This window comes from Thermobia domestica, chromosome 13, assembly GCF_964235325.1.
Source record: "Thermobia domestica chromosome 13, izTheDome1.hap1.1, whole genome shotgun sequence".
Classification (NCBI taxonomy): Eukaryota; Metazoa; Arthropoda; class Insecta; order Zygentoma; family Lepismatidae; genus Thermobia; species Thermobia domestica.
The window spans coordinates 37,341,182-37,360,204 of NC_137466.1; the positions used below are offsets into that span (position 1 = coordinate 37,341,182).

The 19,023-nt window shown below is 35.8% G+C and overlaps 1 protein-coding gene across 1 annotated transcript; it reads right to left on the minus strand.

Annotated features, from left to right (window-relative positions):
* Positions 1-17,966: 17,966 nt before the first annotated feature.
* LOC145667556 (uncharacterized) lies at positions 17,967-18,497 on the minus strand. Its single transcript, XM_081735028.1, has one exon. The coding sequence runs from the start codon at positions 18,495-18,497 to the stop codon at positions 17,967-17,969; it is 531 nt and encodes a 176-aa protein (XP_081591154.1).
* Between the last annotated feature and the right edge of the window lie 526 nt (positions 18,498-19,023).

Here is a 19,023-nt window from a genome sequence, read left to right on the forward strand (position 1 = left end):
CTTTAATTTGAAAATTAACCTCTAATGCTCAGCAAGTACTAACTAATCCGAGTGAAATTAGGGCTCATATTCATAATACATACCAAGAGTTGTATAATGCATCACAGAACAAGACTCCTGTTTGGCAATTTACGCCTCTGCCAGGTTATACAGTGGCATCTGATTATAACGACATGTTAATGCAACCATATACCAAAAATGAGATCCATGATGTAATACTCAGTTTTCAGCGTTATAAAACTCCTGGCATTGATGGATTAGTAGCAGAATTATATCAAAAGGTGTTTCCTATTATAGCAGATGAGTTTACTACTATTGTCAATGAAATATTGCATCATAGTGTAATTAGTGAATCCTTTGCTACAGGTGTCCTACTTGTCTTAAGCATTATAGAGCGTTAACTATGTTAAATGTTGACTATAAAATAGTAGCAAAATGCTTTTTCAATAGGTTAAAAACAGTGCTCTCAAGCATTCTACACCCGATGCAAGCAGGATTTCTAGAAGGTAATAAACTTCTTGATGTATTGATGGATCTTCGCGATGCAGTGGCATATTTTCATTACAACAAATGCAAAGGTGGCCTTCTATCTCTAGATTTAAGGACAGCATTTGATTTGGTTAACCATGGGTATTTATATCAAGTAATGGAAAAATTTGGATTTCATCCTGCTGTAATTAATCAAGTGAAAATTTTGTATATGTTTGCGAGATCTAAAATTCAGGTGAATGGTTATTTAACACCGTTTGTAACAATCAATAGATCTATTAGACAAGGGTGTCCGCTTTCTATGTCTCTTTTTAATATTTACATTTCACCATTGATTTGTGAATTACATGCTATGCAAATAGGTATTTCCTTTTCTGATCTCCACCTTACAGTACGTTCCTATGCTGATGATCTTTCTGTTTTAGTACGAGATGAAGCTCAACTTAATCAAGTTATTCATGTCATACAAAATATTGGACAATCTAGTGAAGCATGCATAAATTTTCAGAAAACAAAATTACTTGCATTTTGAAAGAAAACGTAAAAAAATAAAAAATATATAGTAAACAAAGAGATAAATAAATGCAAAGTAATGGAGAGGAGTCGCTAAAAGTAATTCTCTTTAACGAGGACGATTACGAAAGATCACCTACTGATTGAAATCCAGATTATTTTCCAATAGAGTAAATTCCAATAAACTTTCTTGTTATGGTTAATTATTCCATATCGGACTCCCGAAGAAAACTCATCTCAACAACTTATTGACCGTGCCAATAGCGACTACTCTCAATCATGACTCCGTTTTCTTTCATTTAGAAATAGAAAAGAAAGAGAAGAAAGTAGAAGGGTAAAAGGAGGTAGGGAAAGAAGAAAGAAAAGAAATAGGGTATTTTAATAAGAAACAGATTACTGGATAATTCCGGAAATATAGTAAAAGGTCGGGAGAGTCGTTGAAAGACGAATCATTCTAAATGTTATTAACGACTAATCAATTTTGGAATGCTTCGGAATAGACACATGTTCCCTCATACCACCCAGACCTAGCTCCAGGCACCACGATCGTGGGGTTGCCCAGACCTAGACCTGGAAACGAGAAAAGTGAAATCATTCTTTGTACTGTTATTCCAACCGGTGATTGATAACCATCCAGCATCTGAACTCTGTTCTCTAGGATCGACCACACATATGAATTAGCCAAGAGGAAAAAAAAACCAAACTTATTAACTCAATATAAATTTATGTATCGTATCAATAAGAATTTCAACTTCCTGGAAGAAAGATGTATTTAGGATTATCCTAATATTTTTGTTTCACTCCTAGAGCCGATTTAAACCATTAGTAGCGGTCCTTCATGACCTATGTTATTTACCTTAACACATCTATTAAAACATGACACATATATTACAGATATTAGTATGACAAATGATATCACTAAAATTACTTAAATTAAATCTATCATGCATTCACGCGCTCACTCACTCAGAACAGTGTATATATGTTTAAAGGAAAATCAACTAGCTACAAGGGTACAAATAGTTTATTACATTCATAGTGAAAAGAAAAGAGAAAACAAATAATTATGAAGAAAATATTAAAAGTACAAGTTCTTGGTTATATATTAATAGAGTACATAGTGTTATATTTTAGTAAATTTTTATATATTCAATCATATTGGCAAATGGAAAGGAAAGAAAAAAAATAATAATTACATGTATCATATTTTAGGCATGCTAAAGCAAAATTATGATTTGCGACATACGCAAAGAAGACACTTATTTCACTTAAAAAAAATTGGACAAAGAGGAAAGAAAGAAAAAAAAACTTTTAGGTGTACTAGAACTTATGAGTCTCTACCTCACGTCGAGACATTAAAATATTAATAATTTTGAGCGTTCCAATCACAAATCACGCACTAGTCGTAGTGTCCAAAACATTTCGCTCCATTTAACTTAGTTTGTGTTTATGTATATATATATATATCTCTATATATATATAACTAGTGGTTTACAAAAACCATTCATCGACTATATTTGGTTTGTAACTCTTAACAGTTTATATCTGCAATCGCACACTGCTACGTCTATACCCATCTAGGGATTTCGAAAAAATCACTTTCGCCAGAGGATGTTTCTCCTCTTAGACAGTCCATTTCCAAACTTATTAATTGGATAGTTTTAAGTTATTTATTCAACACTGGGACACGTCATGAGACCTTTCCTTTAGATCACTTTCATATATATGTATACATGGTTCGGATTTAAAAAAAAAACGATCTTCCACAGGTGTACGGAGTATGATGGTTCAAATTGAGGATAGAAAAAAAAAACTGGTCAAGTCATAGGATACATATGCAGGTGAGAAGGATTCAAGGTGCACTTTCCACAATGGTTTTAGGTTAGTAGATCAGGGATAATATTCGTTATGATGTGGGTTACGTTTAGACCTGCCGTTACTTTTCAATACATGCCATTACATAATTACAGAGGTTATCGTTTACATTTATTCAAAAGAAAAGGAAAATTACTTGAGTGCACGGCGGTATTCTTGACAAAATCTACATTCTTATATGCGTCGGAAAACTTACTGGTAAACTATAGCAACCAATACACGTTTAGGGGGACAGACACGAGCGCTCTTACATACATTCATATTATACATTTAATATCATACTTTTACTTTAAAATCATATTCACATACTAAATACATACACATATCGACGTATTCATTTCTCTCTCTCTCTCTCTATATATATATTTATAATAAATGCGCACACATTTGAATTAATCACCCCAACAATAATTTTTGAAAAGGTTGCAACATTGTCCAAGAAAACAAATGACTTCCAACATTACATTTGGAAAAGAATTGAATTTTTATCTGATACCGCGCGTCTATAAATTTTTAACTTTTATATAATCAATTCGTGCTTAAATAATGAAAAAAAAACTTTGTGAGGCAGGCACGTGACACAGAGCATTTCTAAAGATATAACTAGATAAACCAAAATACAATTTCTGGGCCCAGATCAACTACAAGGTAATCGAAAACCAAAACAGAAAGGAAAGTGACCAACGGATTAAAAAAACTTAAGAGGGACGACGGTGAAAGAACGTAATCGAAGTGTCGTCAACTACGAAGTCTTTGTTCATTTCGGCGATAGGTCAAAATGTGATGGAGGACCCAATCACTATCTACTTTATCCATGAATCGTGTCTTGCAACGTCTCAGCTGGTAATTTCAGATCAGAGTTGTACGTTAAATAAATCGTAAGCAACAAGTTCAAAATCGGGGGGGGGAAGGTTGAGAATTTGAAAAAAAAATCTCGAAGTAATGAAGACAGAGAGAGAGATAGAGAAGAAGGAAGACGAAGAATAGGGGCGCCAAAGACTTAAGTGAGAAATAACTAACGCTACAAAGATAGAAGTCGAATTTCGCTCTCAACAAAATCCATAGCCAAAATATTCTTAACATGCCAAAAGGGTGGTCTACTCAAATACGTAGACTCAAGGGGCGCCCTGCTGCCAAGGATGCAAGTTCTGTGTCCATCAGATCCCAATCCCACAAGAGTTTGGTTGTAAGATTGAAATCCGAGCCCCGTATCCGGCCCAAACCAGCAGGATAAAAGGAGAGGGGGAAGGGACCAGGTAACTGCGTCCCCAATTTTGAAATCTCTAAGTAAGAAAAAAATATTCGACCCTATAGAAGAACTAAGAAGGTTCTAGGACAGTAATGAAACTAGAGTAAAAGTAATAGCTAAGATATCCCTAATTAATGATTTGCCAAAATAAAAAAAAATTAAATAAACTGGATTTTGGATCGGTGATTTCTATTGCCAAACTTCACCGATAGCTCCCCTTCGCAGAATGCGCTAAATTCTGAGGCATCGATTAATTTCCATCACTATCTAGTTTGGAAACTAAGAAAAGAAAACGAAAATATTCGAGGGGGAAGAGGTCGATGCCCGGGTACGGTATATATATATATATATATATATATATATATATATATATATATATATATATATATATATATACAATTGTTTTGATTCTGTCACCCTGTCAGAGCTGTCGCCTCCATGAACATTGTAAGCTAGCTCGAGTAGGTAACGTGAAGAAAAGAAAAAAAATCTCACAGAGCAGGATATTCTATTTTTAAAACCGACCAGAAAATATAATTCACTACAGCCCTGTTGTATAACTACTACTGTCTTTTCATAATTTATTATTCAATATGTATAGTCAGCGATTATATAATGCTACCCATTCTATCAGATGGTATTACTATGGTTGATTATTACTATAACCCATTAAACTACAAAGTATTACCATAGTCCGACTATATATTGCCCTCCAGTCCGCGTGATATTATGGTGCAGGGGTCAGAACCCGAGATGTTTGTAGCTACACGTATCTATTCAATATATATATATCAACACGCGGCGAAGTATTCACTGGGCTACTATATATATTTAACTATATGGGTGTCCTATCTTCTATATTCATTTACTACAATATTCATATACTTTATATTCATATTCACATTAATATTCATATAATATTCATATCATCATTCTTTTCATTCACTACGACGCTATATTTTACAAACACCCTGTCTCCTCTATCTACGCCCAGCCCATATACACATTTCATCATAACACTTTAAAATCTATAATCACTACAAACATTTCCCATTCCGATCACCGCACGACAACCTCACTCGAACTCAAGACTCTTTCACCACACACACAATACTATGTAATACCTGGTAGCTTTATTAAGAACGAAGAAAAAAAATCCTACGTATGTTCACTGAAAATAGAATTATCTGCGATAATATTTAATGTTTATGAAATTCTGCAGCAACAATGAAATTCTGCAGCCACAAAGAAAGAAATGAACATTTAATATAATTTCAAAGCGAAGAACTAGCATCATATCGCCCGACTTCTGTTAAAAAATTACGTATTGTTTATTTACTTAAATATTTCGATTTCTAGACTAAGCAGAATGTTGAAATTTTCAGGATATATTAATTTTGGGTCACTTGACCTAACTGTACATCCATATGGGCTGTGAATTATACCTTCTAGGTTTTATTTCGAAAAGAAAGGTCAATTTCACGGAAACTAAATCACTAAGAACATTGACATGCGAATGGCAGTTAGTACTGACTTTTGACACTAGGGGCTAGCGACGATATAATCAACCCTTGAACAACTGAATGTGACCTTGTACACGGAATTATTGTACTATATTACGTTCACTTTTAAATATTATGTATGAGTTCACTTAATGACGGAATAATAAAAATTTATCGCATAGTAAATACTACACTGTCCATATTTAATTATCTCACACACTCTTTCATCACTTAACTACCACTACCACTGATACTACATTACAAATATACACATACTACTTAAACTACAAGACATATCATGCCAATACACACCAATCATCACTATCATTAATACATGTTATACTAATAAATATATACAGAAAACATTCATATTTTACCATTTTAAATCGGCTCGAAAGGAAAGGGGAAGAAAGGAACAGGGCCATCTGGCCCTTGTATTTACTAAATCACATTCTTGAGTGTTTAATCAATGCCCCCGAGGGGACATATCAAAGTGTTAGCTAACAATAGGACCCCTGCCCTGAAGGGGCAGGAACCCGGAACAAACTACATGTTCAACTCATCCCGCTGGAAGCCGTACTCCCAATTTGGGAGTCAGATAGGAGCCCTTACTGTAAATTTACACGTGCATTGTGATTACTATTCTAACTATAACGAAATTAAATACCGCCATGTATGTTAAAAAAAATCACTCGCTACCTACATAAACAAATCTATATATGGACAGGTCTTGTAACCCTCAATTAGCTGGAAAATTGGGAGGTGAAAATATGATGGGAAACACTGATGTTCAGAACCGGTTTTAGAAAAGAAAACAGAAATCACACTACTTCTGAATCCTGTCCATAGCGATCGGTGGATGAAAACATGGCGTCACTATATTGCACTTACTATTTCAGCTTTTTTAGTCCAGTTTTACTATGAAATTTAATAGTTCATGGCTCCTCGAGACTTCCAGTGATTGTACATGTTAATAAAATCCCAAATATTACCTTGTTTGCAGCTTTTCTAGCTCCTTTTCGACTTTTTGAGCTAGACGATCAGAATCTAGTGTCTTCAGTAACACTTCCCGGCATGGAATGGAATAATTGCGCCCTAATATCATAGCGTGGGTTTATCATCCAATCAGAACAAAGCATTTTTGGCGGTGGGGCTTTAAAACGAATAAAATTTGGTAAAATCTGGATTAAACTAGTTTTTAGAGGGACCTGGGTATCTAAAAGAGAGGTGAAGGGTGGTCCTGAAAATTCTGTCGAATTTTAGATTGGTTATTTGATCTAGAAAGTTCCGTCCAATAGTGGATCTATATTTTCGGATAGCACTGACACCGTAAGAATTGTAATAATCCATTTACACATCCATATACAAGACTTATAACTAATTTAAAATATAAATAAAGATATTGATTCCCAAAACTATAATTCCCAATGAATTTTTTACAGTTTTTCCATGTTAATTTGAAATAGAATAATGAACAATATTACGAATTATATGAACAGCCAGAATTTTTTTTTGTTAAACGTCAGGTACAGTCGGTGCATAAAATTTCGGGCACCCTCCTATTAAAAACATAATCTCATTAGACTGTAATGGCATATTACAATTTGGTACTTGGGATTTTCAGATGAATACTTTTCCTGTTCTCCATGTTGATAGAACAAAGATTTTAGGTGTATATTTTTATTGGACGATACAACAAATGATTTTAGAAAATTGGGCTCTAGCCCTCCAGAAGGTGAAAGGTTTATGTCTATCGTGGAAATTTCGTGGCTACTGTTTTGAACAAAGAATTTGGATTGTTAATACATATATTACATCTCACCTTTGGTATTTAAGTCCTGTTTTACCGTTGCCAAGTCGAATTGCCCGCTCTATGCAAGCTGCAGTTTATTGGTTTGTTTGGAGAGGTAACATTTTAAAACACCCATGTATGTTCATACTCAATCTAAAAATGCTGGAGGTCTCAACATGGTGGATATATATTGCAAAAGCACTGTTTTATTTTTAATTAATTGGATGTACAAGTTACAATTAAGTACACCCATTTTTGCTAAAATCTGGGGTCTCTATTGGGTACAGGGCACGGCGGTCACCCCTCCTGTTAATATGCCGATTCATTCAAACACTGTAAAATATTTATACGATGTACTCTTGAATTCTAGTTACATGGTTCTAGACTTAGATACTCCCAAACGTAAGAATATTAAAATCTTGTACAGTTCGTATCAGTGTAAACAAAATGTTACTATTAAACGAAAAGACAACTTTCCTAACTATAATTGGGATATGATCTGGAAAAATATCAATAACACAGTCCTAAATGTCAATCAGTGCTCTGTGTGGTACCGAATTGTACATGACGTCATACCAACTAATATAAAGTTACAAAAAATTAAGCTGATGTCTATCGGAACATGTTCGCATTGTAGTAGAAACGATACTTTACAACATCGGCTTTCAATTTGTGATTTGGTGCTCGACTTATGGTTGAGGTTCGCACGTATCATGTGTATTCTAGTTCGTTGTGGGATCCAGGGTATTTCCCCGCTAATGATTTTATTTCCTGCTTTTTCATATTATCCTCATTACAAACAAAATAGTGTAATCTGGTTGTGTGGTGTAACTCTGGAATATTTGATTCAAAGTCAAACGTCAACCCTTGCAGACTACTACTTTCACCTGTTGAAAGAACGATGGAAGATAACTGAAAATATCAAACGAAACAGTTCTCGAATTATTTAGCTGTTGTTGATGAAAAATTAACAATGATGTATTCATAGTTTTTGCATTACTAATGTTTTTTTTTAATGTTTCTGCTGTTTGTGATTTGATTCCTTGTTATTTGTTCATAATACAGTATATGTTATCCTTTTTGGAAAAAAAATGTTATGTATTCCAATGTACAATACTTGACTGCATGTAAATAAAAAATGTGAAAAAAGTGGTAGAGCGTTCACCTCCGGTACTTGGGGTTCCTGGTTCGATCCCAGCTTGCGCCGTGTGGACTTTGTGGTGGACAAACACCGTGCTCGTGGGTTTTCTCGGGGTTCTCCCGTTTCCTCCCACTTTCTTCATTCCATCATTTCATTCATTTCTCATAATCACCGTCTCCTTTAGCCTAGGCGGCATAACCATGGGACGTAAAACTCCAAGATTTCATTTCATTTTTTTTTTTTTTTTTACATTTTCGGAGGTTTACAGGCGAGAGGGAATTTTTTTTAAACAAATGTTGTTTTAATAAGATGGTAAACACATTATTGCATAGCAGACAAGTCAATGGCAAAGTCAACTTTAATAACACTCAAATAACACCAAGTGGGGCGTTCAGAATTATGTTCATAATCCAAGGAAACAAATATTCTATATTTGGAGTTCCGTTCCTTTGGTTCTCATATGATGATACAGCAGTGGATGTAGTACTCCTCTCAGCAAAAATTTCTGGATGCGCGTCTGAAGCTATATATTCTGAAGCGAACATCCGTGAATCAACAACTGAAATTAAAATATAAAATAACTAATTATTTTATTTATATCACTTTACGTTACCGAAAGTGATTTACCCAATAGAGTGAAGAGTATGTTGTAAAAGTCGAAAATACATCGAATTGTGTAATCATGAAAATAATTGTTCCAATTACTTCGATTTAGTACCCGGCTTTTTGGTAGCGTATTTATTGCTCATGGGTACGCTTGGAATACGCTGACCATGTATTTAAATGTAGATGGCTAATCACAAACGCGAAAACAATAAAAACGCGGAGAAAACGTCAGCTCGAGCATATTTGGTGCGTTTCGAAACAATAGACCGCCTGCTGCTTAAAAGCTGTCTAAAGGAAGGACATATTGCCAGGCAAGGGGATTTTAGAAAGGAACAGCTGCTTGGAAGATGCTTTGTGCAAAGTATTGGAACTCTGCTAGTATAGACCTGTACCTGGCAAAAAGATCCGGAAACCCTGACTGGCTCAGAGTATGATTTATAACTCTGGCAAAAGTAAAATTACCGAGTAGCCACTTTGAACGCGTTCCCTGCGGGGGGTAAAGCATTCTCAAATAGCCATACGCTTAAAGATGTAAGTGCCATCTGCACAGACCATGAGTTGGTGGCCGGAGGCTACTGACGAGATCTGATGTTCTGAACTAAGCAGTGGAACTTATAGCCAAGGTTAGCAGAAGGAACAGGAAGACCATGCATCTGATACCTTTATCGTTTGTAACTTCTATTGGGTCTACTTCAGATGACTTTGAGTGATTCTACTCAAATTGTTCCTCAACTCCAGTAATATGTTAGGGTTTTCCCATGAAATAGCTGTTAACGTTTTCGTCTTCCATGTGTGTGACCTAGGTTCATTAACCATTATCTCATATTAAAAGATAAGCGAGAGGCCTATTCCTCATTTAGTTTTGTTCGTTAAGTTCCAATTAACTTGTAAGTAATTAAGGTAACCATGTCATTTTGTTAAAATAATTACTCCAAGAGCAACACGAAGAACAATGTGCTGGAGAATAATAGTAAATTACACATATATATCGCAGGTCTCGCATGATTCCCAAGGAAAGGAAAATCATGGCTTGAATGAGCTAAAAATCTTACCTTAGTTCATATATTATAAATTCGTTATTTGAAAAAATCTGTTTCGAGTAATCATGAAAAGAATGGAGAGTGAAAAGACACCCAGTAGCCTACTTTCTGATGGAGGCACAGTGGCTCAGTGATAGAGCGTTCACCTCTGGTCCATGAGGTCCCTGGTTTGATCCCAGCTTGCGTGAATTGAGCTTTGTGGTGGACAAACACCGTGTTGTTGAGTTTTCCCGGGGGTCTCCCACTTCCTTCCATTTTATTTATCCCACTCATCATCACAATCTCCTTTAGCCTATACGGCATAACTGTCGAACGTAAAAGATTTCATTTTATTTTTCAATTCCGTACAAACATTGCCACGGCATTTCATAGTGATAAACGTTTTTCTTTTTACGAAAATTTATCTCAATTAAGTGCTCGTTGCGCTTGGAAGCTCAACGAAATTATGAACCACCCTTGAACCTAAATAAATACGATTTCACACATTTACGTCTATATAGGAATATAGTTGCCCGCAGCGTGGAGCAAAAGGAGACAATTGCTCTCCCCTGGATTTACGAAAGAGGTTCGCTCCTTCGAAACTGTTAAAACACATTAGACTTCAGTATTCACCTATTACAATATTCAACATGTTTACCGTAGTTAACAAAGTTGTGAACTGTCACTGACAATTTCTTTTCATGAAGTACTAGCAGAATACCCGTTCTCCGAAAGGGGACAATACATTTCAGTTTGCACATAAAGGACAGTGGACGCTGAGTTTGAATTTAAACGGCATCAGAAGCATCAATGTTTGTCTCAGCAACCCCGAAAACTATGGATTCTACACTAATATTAGTCATTTTTGATTATTTTTATATATCTCCCACCCGAATTGCCGGGCAGAATTTTGATTTAATCAGCATTCAAAGTGCCATGCTCTTGTCAGCGATCTCGGAAACTATAGATTCGACACTGATATCGGTTGTTTTCGATCATTTTTAAATATCTTTTCCTCCCCCTCCCCTAAGTTGCACCGTCAAAGTGATATGACAAAAATCATTCCCGGTCCGAACCTCATCTATGTTGAAAATTTGATCAAGATCAGTTGAGTGGTTCAAGAGTTATTAAGTTTTATTTATTCCTTTGTACCTCCCTCTCCTCCCCCTCCCCTAAGTTCCACCGTCAAAATGAATAGATGAAAACACTCCCATGCCCGAACTTCATCTACGTTGAAACTTTAATCGAGATTGGTCAGGTGGTTCAAGAGATTAAGAGTCACAAATATAGTGACTTTCAATTTTATAATATAGATCACTGTATATACATTAAGGTGTGATGTTTCCTTTGTGTATCTCCCCCCTCCCCCTGTAATAAATAATATGGTCGTTTCTACACAGAAACTAGCAATAACAGTGTTTCATGTAATTGAAATGTCATAGTAAAATAAGATGAAATAAGTCGTCGTATATGCATATAGAACAATCCTATAGATTTCGCATGAAGAACAACATACCTTTACTTGTTTCTGTTCACTTAACCTGAGGTGAAAATATATGACGTAGCTAGGTTTAATTAAACAAAGAGAAGATTTAGTTCTTAAAAAAGACTGAACTAGTGCAGGAAAAAATCGCTTATTTAGTTAATTTTCTCTTATTGCAATTTTCCACAAGCACTGTTTTGTAACTTCAAGATGTTAAACAAACAAGTTCCCTCTCTGTCTATTCATCCACAATGCTCTGGTTAACCTCCGAGTGAGGATTACTGGAAAAAGCAATGGCGATTAACGCTTGAAATAAAAACTGTACTATTTCTCTGTGTGGTCGACTAGTATTTGATGGAAATCTGCTAGCGAAGCGGATCACGCAGTAGCTAGAAATACTAAAGCTAATGAATCCTTTCTTTAAATTTTATACACATAAAATTTGGTTACGTGTTTTTCGTTGTGAGTTCTTGTACTGTACATGCTAGGAGAGAAAAGATCTGGTTTCACAATACAAGAGCATGGGATATTTCTCAACATTGAACGGGAAAAATAAAAATTTTATCTCCGAAACATTTTATCAAAAGAGAATCCTTAGAACACATTTTATTTCCTTTATTGACTAATTATTTTTACTACTAAAATGGCTAATCTCATACCTAATCCTCAATCTAGTGGAAGGAGCCGTTTGTTCGCAGTATTCCAACTGATAAAGACACTCTGAACACTCCTGGAACTAAGCGATTGCTATAATGTCCGCCAATTTTGATTTTTTTTAAAGTTTAATTTTATTAAACAACAATTTAATTGATTGTTTTTAACTTAATTACAAAGTTTATAGAAAAATTAAGAATATTTCAGCAAATTTCAAAACCACCTGTGAAGAATTTGGGATAAAAATATTTATTAACCCTCGAAACGCTAGTGGGGGACCTTAGACAATTAGTATTTAGAGGATTTATGGTAAGGTTAAAATGACGAAATAACATTTTACGTTAGTGGAGCATCTTCCACCCTTCACATATAGGCTACCGAAATTTTCATTTGTAATATGAAAACCGCTGATATACCTGAGTCATTTATAATATTACATCATTGTATAGTGTCCTCACCTTCTGTGATATTCCGGTAAAGAAATTCTGTCATTTGTAAGAAAACTTCGTTAGAATGTTGTTTTGTTTCGATGCATTTGTTTCGTGCGACGATTTCGGGTCACAGTACATACATTTGTCGTTGGCTTACCTAGATTCCAACTGCTGTGGACGGCAGACTCCTTCTTTGCGTGCTGCTCGTTAATTGGGACAATTGACGAAGTGGTCACCAGGCGGCAGCACGGAGGACCAGTGCGGTTTTCTCGCAGTGCAGCAACGACTCTCTCTTATTCTTATGATTCCAGTGCTGAAAAATAGGCAGATCTCTAGTAACCGGCGTCAGCCAGAGGATCATATGGACACGAAGTGAGTTCAAGGATAACCAAGACAGGCGGAAACCAAGATGGCCTACCACCAAGAATTTTGGACACGAGTATTATATATCCTTTCTTTTTTTATTTAACCTCTAATCTGAGCCCTCAGCTCATTATATTTGTAACCTTTATTTCAAAAGTTTTTGTTCATATAAACTTTGTCTTACCAAAATACTTGTTTCTTTTGCCCTAATGATTTTTGCGAGTGTGTCTGACAATACCTATTGGCGCAATTACCTATGCTTACTGCTGAGGCAAGTGCATCCCTGTATTTATTAGAATACGACGGTCACATTGCATCAAACCGGTTTAGACAGGAACTAATAGGAAGCTTATGCAAGCAGCTTTCCAATGTTGTCATAATATGGTAATATTTTTTAAAATAATTGGCTGTTTTTGTAAAAGCTCGATTGCTTCATAGGTGCATCTTGAGTAACAATAGATATAATTATGATAAAGTAACGGAATGTGTCCTTAGTATTGCGACAGAAGGCAAACCAAGATGGCAAGAAATATAATTAAAACAAATGATGATTTATATCAAAGAGGAGAGCTTTATGTGGAAACGACGCGACTAATGGAGGGTCGTGCTCAGTGGCGTATTATGGGGGCTATCAGGCTCAAGCCCCCGAACCGGAATAAATTTGTTAGTTTTTAGCATTCCACGTTCAACAATAATCTTTCTAAGAATTTCATTTACTTTCCATTTTCTTATGCTCTTAGTTCAGAAATAATACTGTATTTGTCAAATTTCATTCCATGTAAGAACTGCGTTCTTTCTTTCTTTTTTCGTCCATTCTACTCTTCTGTTTCTTTTTCTTCTTCTTCTTCTTCTTCTTGTTTTTTAGTTTCCACTTTCTTTCGTTTCTCCTATCAAACTTTCGACCTTTGTTAGTTGTGATTCAAGTCGGTCGTCGTCAGTAACACCAAAACTAAGAGGAGCTGATATGCGAAACTGGTGTTCCTCACCAACTTGCATGGGTATCAACATAACGGGACTTTATTTATTATAGCAAAGGAATATTTACATTGTTTAGTTATAAAGAAAGGTAAATGTTTGAATTAAATAAAATCAAAAAGGGGGAACAAGTAGCCCGGGAAATTAGATAGGCCAAGAGGATGCTTTCTTTTTCTTCTATAAAAAGAATAAAAGGTTAAATTCACTGCTAAATTTTTGTGTGTGCCATATTACATAAGATTCATCAGTCTTCAATTCTTGTCATTAAAACAGTATATTTCAGCTTCAACTTGTCTCAACATTTTCTTTCAGGTAAAAACGTACACGGATAAAACTGAATATTTCCATCTTCTTTCTAAAATGAAATCAGTTAAGTTGAAAAGAAATTACAAATATTCAACGTGTGTTTGCAAGAGCGTCATTTCAGATTTTCCTGGGAGGATAAGGGCCTCCACCGACATACAAATTTCAAGTTTTTTCCTAGTATATTAGTAGACAATGAATTAAAATATATTTAATTCTCAAGCTCAGGTAGGCAAATTGACCCCCTGTTTTCCCGTGTTGTGCATAGCCCCCCCGAAGCAAAATTATAAATACATCACTAACCATGCTATAGAAATCCTCATAATTTGCATCAATTGACATGAATCATCATCACTGTACTTATAACGATGATGATGATTACATTTGGCTTTTGTGCACAATAGAATTCCTAGAGATTCATCTATTATCTTTTCTTTAGTAAATCTACAAGAAGATTTTATAAATTTAATTTGTTCAATGGTGAAATGCTTAGTACTTCGTTTTCTTTCACACATAGCACAATAGCACAAGAACTATGCATTCTTGCACCCTCGTAGTCTCTGAGTCAAATCGACCTTCCATTTTTGTCTTAGTTACAAAAAGTGCATTCGTACAGATTTTAGCCCTTACTACCTCAAGGCGACTATAAGGCTGGAGTCACTCTAAGGGCTGGAAGAACCACGCAATATTAACGAAGATGACGCCCGGCCCGAAAAGTTACTGATCTTATATTCTTATTACTGTTCACTTAACGTTTAAGAAATAGCCTGTAAACGGATTTAGAAAATAATCTTTCTTTAGAAGTATGAATAATTTCAGTTTACTGTGAATAACTTTTCATTTATTGTTGGATAAAAACAATTTGTAACAATTTTAAATAAATATTTGAGGGGGCCAAGCCAAGATTTGGGTATCCCGGTGCCCCCCTTAGCTACGTCTCTGATTACTTCCACTCTGTCGATGACACACTTTGAGTTGGAACTTTTGTCGAAATATTGGCATAATTTCTTGCCCATTTGTACATTCAGTTCCTTTGAATAAGTATAAGGAGGCGAATCTTTCACTGGTAGTAATTGTCGGATATCACCAAAGAGAAACCACAGAGCCCTCCATAGCTGATGTTTTCGTTACATTTGCCTTGGAGGCAACTTAAATACGTAACATGTAGTAGTTTACATCCTGCTATTGAAAATACGTCTAGTATCAAGAACTTTTTCGGTAACAAATATTCCTGGAAACTTTTCAAACTCGACCCTGAAGAGATTTGAACATGTTTAGAGGTGAAAGTCGGAACACTGGATGTATAGTACTGCCGCCAATGTTTACAGCAACACATCCAGTTGGAGCTGCGAGAATATATGTATTTTCAGCAAAGGCTGCACTAATTTATGAAACAATCTCAGAAATTAGTGTACTTTTTCCTGATCCTGCTCTACCTTGGACACGAAACATTTCGAATTGATGATGTTCCACATTTGCTGAGCATGTCTATCTGTTGCTTCAAATTATCCAGTACCGCATTTTGTTCTTTGCTTAATTGAAAAGAACTTTTGCCTGGTGAACTTTGTTTAGAAACAGTGGTATTTTCTCCTCAAACGTTTTTGATGAAGTCCATTAATTGCTTGTCTGTGAATTCGTGATATGAATCCCAGTAAACGCTCCAGTCAAATACCAGATCTTCAAATCTTTTTCCTAACATCAAGACATCTGTTTGAGGAACTGTTGGAATTGATGATGCAACAACGAAAGGATCTTTATATTCGTCTTCTTTAGATACGTCTGGTTGGAAGTCATCGGGTATGTCGATAGTGTCTGGAATGATACGTTTTTCCTTTTCATGCAACGTGTTCTTGTGGTAAGACAACTCACAATATTTCTCACCATCCAAAGCATGTCAGCACCTTTCAAGGAATATACAACAGGCACCGTTGCATTTCATTTTCTCTTGATCTGAGCTGGGCGATAATTATGGAATAACTAACAAGTCTATAAGTATAGTAGAGTTATCTTCTTTCCTTACTGAAACCTTAGAAACTGTTATTTTCATTTCGCTGCACCAACGAAATAAGATCATGTCCTCATATCACTTCCTATCCGCATACTTGTGGACGACTGCGTTCCCTAATAGTTTCCTCGAATTGGCCGACCTTTATCTGGTACCAAAATCCAATCTAAGTCCGATATTGGTAACATTATATCAATGAAAGCTCTTGATTTGATGTCTAGCGGTAATACCATCAACAGATGACAAACTTCTTGAGCACTGTAGTCACGCTTATTCTCTTTGATCAAGATTTTCTGTATACCTTTTCTTTGTTGACTCATCTTCCCTCCTCTGTTTTCTTTTTTCAGAATGTATGCCATCATCGACTTCAGTGGTAATGATCGCCACTCACTTTGAGCTGTATATGTCCCTATGTATTGCTTATCCAGACTTAAGGTCCGTTACATAGTCAAGCGGAGCTCCGCGCACCACCGTCCGCCCTCCGCGCTACGCATGTGTGCTTACACAGTCATCCGTAGCTACGCGCTACGCGTCACGTGATTATATACAGGATTCTTCTCAGTCAGTGTTGCGAGTCAACATGAAAAGATCGAAACGACAATAGTGGCATCTTAATATTGTGAGAAGTGAAAACGAAGAACACAGAAAAATGAATGTCTCAAGATTTCTCTCTTAGTTTCTCAAAGAAGACTGAAGGAAGCTTTTGTGTCTGTGTATATAGATTTGCGAGAAGACGAGAAGAAGTACTTCAATAATTTCCGTACGTCAATTCAGTCGTTCGATTGACCTAATTGAAAAAAAATCCATCAAAATTATAAAAATGTAGTTTAAATAGGATCCATATGCACGCTCTTAAAATACAGCACTTTTCTTTGAAAAATGTCATGATACTGTTTTTTAACAAATGAAAATAACGAATGTTTGTACATTTAGCTAGAACTTCACATCCAATCACTTTTCATCCAATCAACTATTTAATAATAGAGATAAATTATTTCCCTCAATTTATCTTTTTTTATTGTCCATACCTTCATTTTTACAAAAAAAATCTTTTACATATCTTGTTCCATGCCTGTTCACGAATGTTACGCTTTTTGTATTCCTCACAAGAGGGATTCCATTAACATGGTGTTAATTTAACCTCCGTGATAATTGAAACTGTATTTAATGATTACAACTTCAGTTTGCACACAAAAATAATACACGAGAATAAACATATTCACAAGGTCTTTAGTTGTAAATGATTGTGATACGATGGCTTATTGTTTGTGCTATATTGTATGATCTTCGACCATGATATATGGTCCACCAAAACTGCATGTTCTTGCTGCCTCCACAGTCGCACACTGTTCACACAACAATAGAAAAGCGTTAAGCAACTTGAACACTGTTGCCAGCTAAAGGCACACACACACTGTTAAATACACAAATAATCCCAAACATACTCCCCCCTGTTGGTCAGCTAAGGTCTGACCAAATAAAACAAAATGATACATATAAAAAACGAAACAAACACAAAACTTGAAGCAATGTTACAACTGTACTTAATTTTAGATTACCAAAATCTCAATTCCAATCGTTGTTATATGGTAATGCAACTAGTTTCTTGATGGAACGTTTATATGTTCTAGTTGTAGTACGAACCGTCACTACACGAACTAAGAAATCCTTTCCTGGGAATACCTTTTCAATGATGCCCAATTTCCACTGCAATGCAGGAACGTTGTCTTCAATCAGCAAACCTACATCTCCGACCTTGAGATTGTGTTGCGGTGAAGTTGTCTTAGAGCGTTGTTGAAGACCATGTAAATAATCTCGGGACCATCTCTTCCAAATGTGTTGTTTTAGTTGTTGTATCTTCTGCCAACGAGATAAGCGGTTGTGTGGTAGATCGGTGAGGTTAGGCTCTGGTAAAGCTGTAAGTGCTTCTCCAATTAAAAAATGTCCAGGGGTGAGAACATTGATGTCGTTAGGCTCACTTGATAGCACTGTAAGTGGTCGAGAGTTGAGACAGGCCTCAATCTGTGTGAGTAATGTTGCAAACTCTCCATATGTTAACACTGCACCTTTTGTAATACGAATTAGATGGTATTTCATTGATTTTATACCGGCTTCCCATAGTCCTCCAAAATGCGGTGAATTTGGTGGTATGAAGTGCTACTGAATTCCTTCGGTCGATGTAAAATCATGAACTTGAGAACTAAAAGGATCTGATGAAAACAGCTGATACAATTCTTTCAATTTGTTGTTGGCTCCAACGAAATTTGTGCCATTGTCGCTGTATATATTGAGACATCTTCCTCGTCTGGCTATGAATCTGCGTAAAGCTGCTATGAATGACTGCGCACTAAGATCTGTTACCAATTCCAGATGTATTGCCTTGGTGGATAAACAAACAAATAACGCAACGTATGCCTTACGTACAGATCTATTTCTAACTGCTCCTGATTTTATGTAAATCGCTCCAGCGTAGTCCACACCTACGTTTAGGAATGGTCTGGCTTGCTGCACACGAGCTGCTGGCAACTGTCCCATAAGTTGTTTTGAACCACTGGCCTTTAACTTGAAACACGTGAAGCAATGATGGATCACTTGTTTTACTACCTGTTTTCACCTGATAATC

Coding starts and splice junctions, on each gene's coding strand:
- LOC145667556 (XM_081735028.1), bottom strand. CDS start 18,497: ATGAAATACCATCTAATTCGTATTACAAAAGGTGCAGTGTTAACATAT.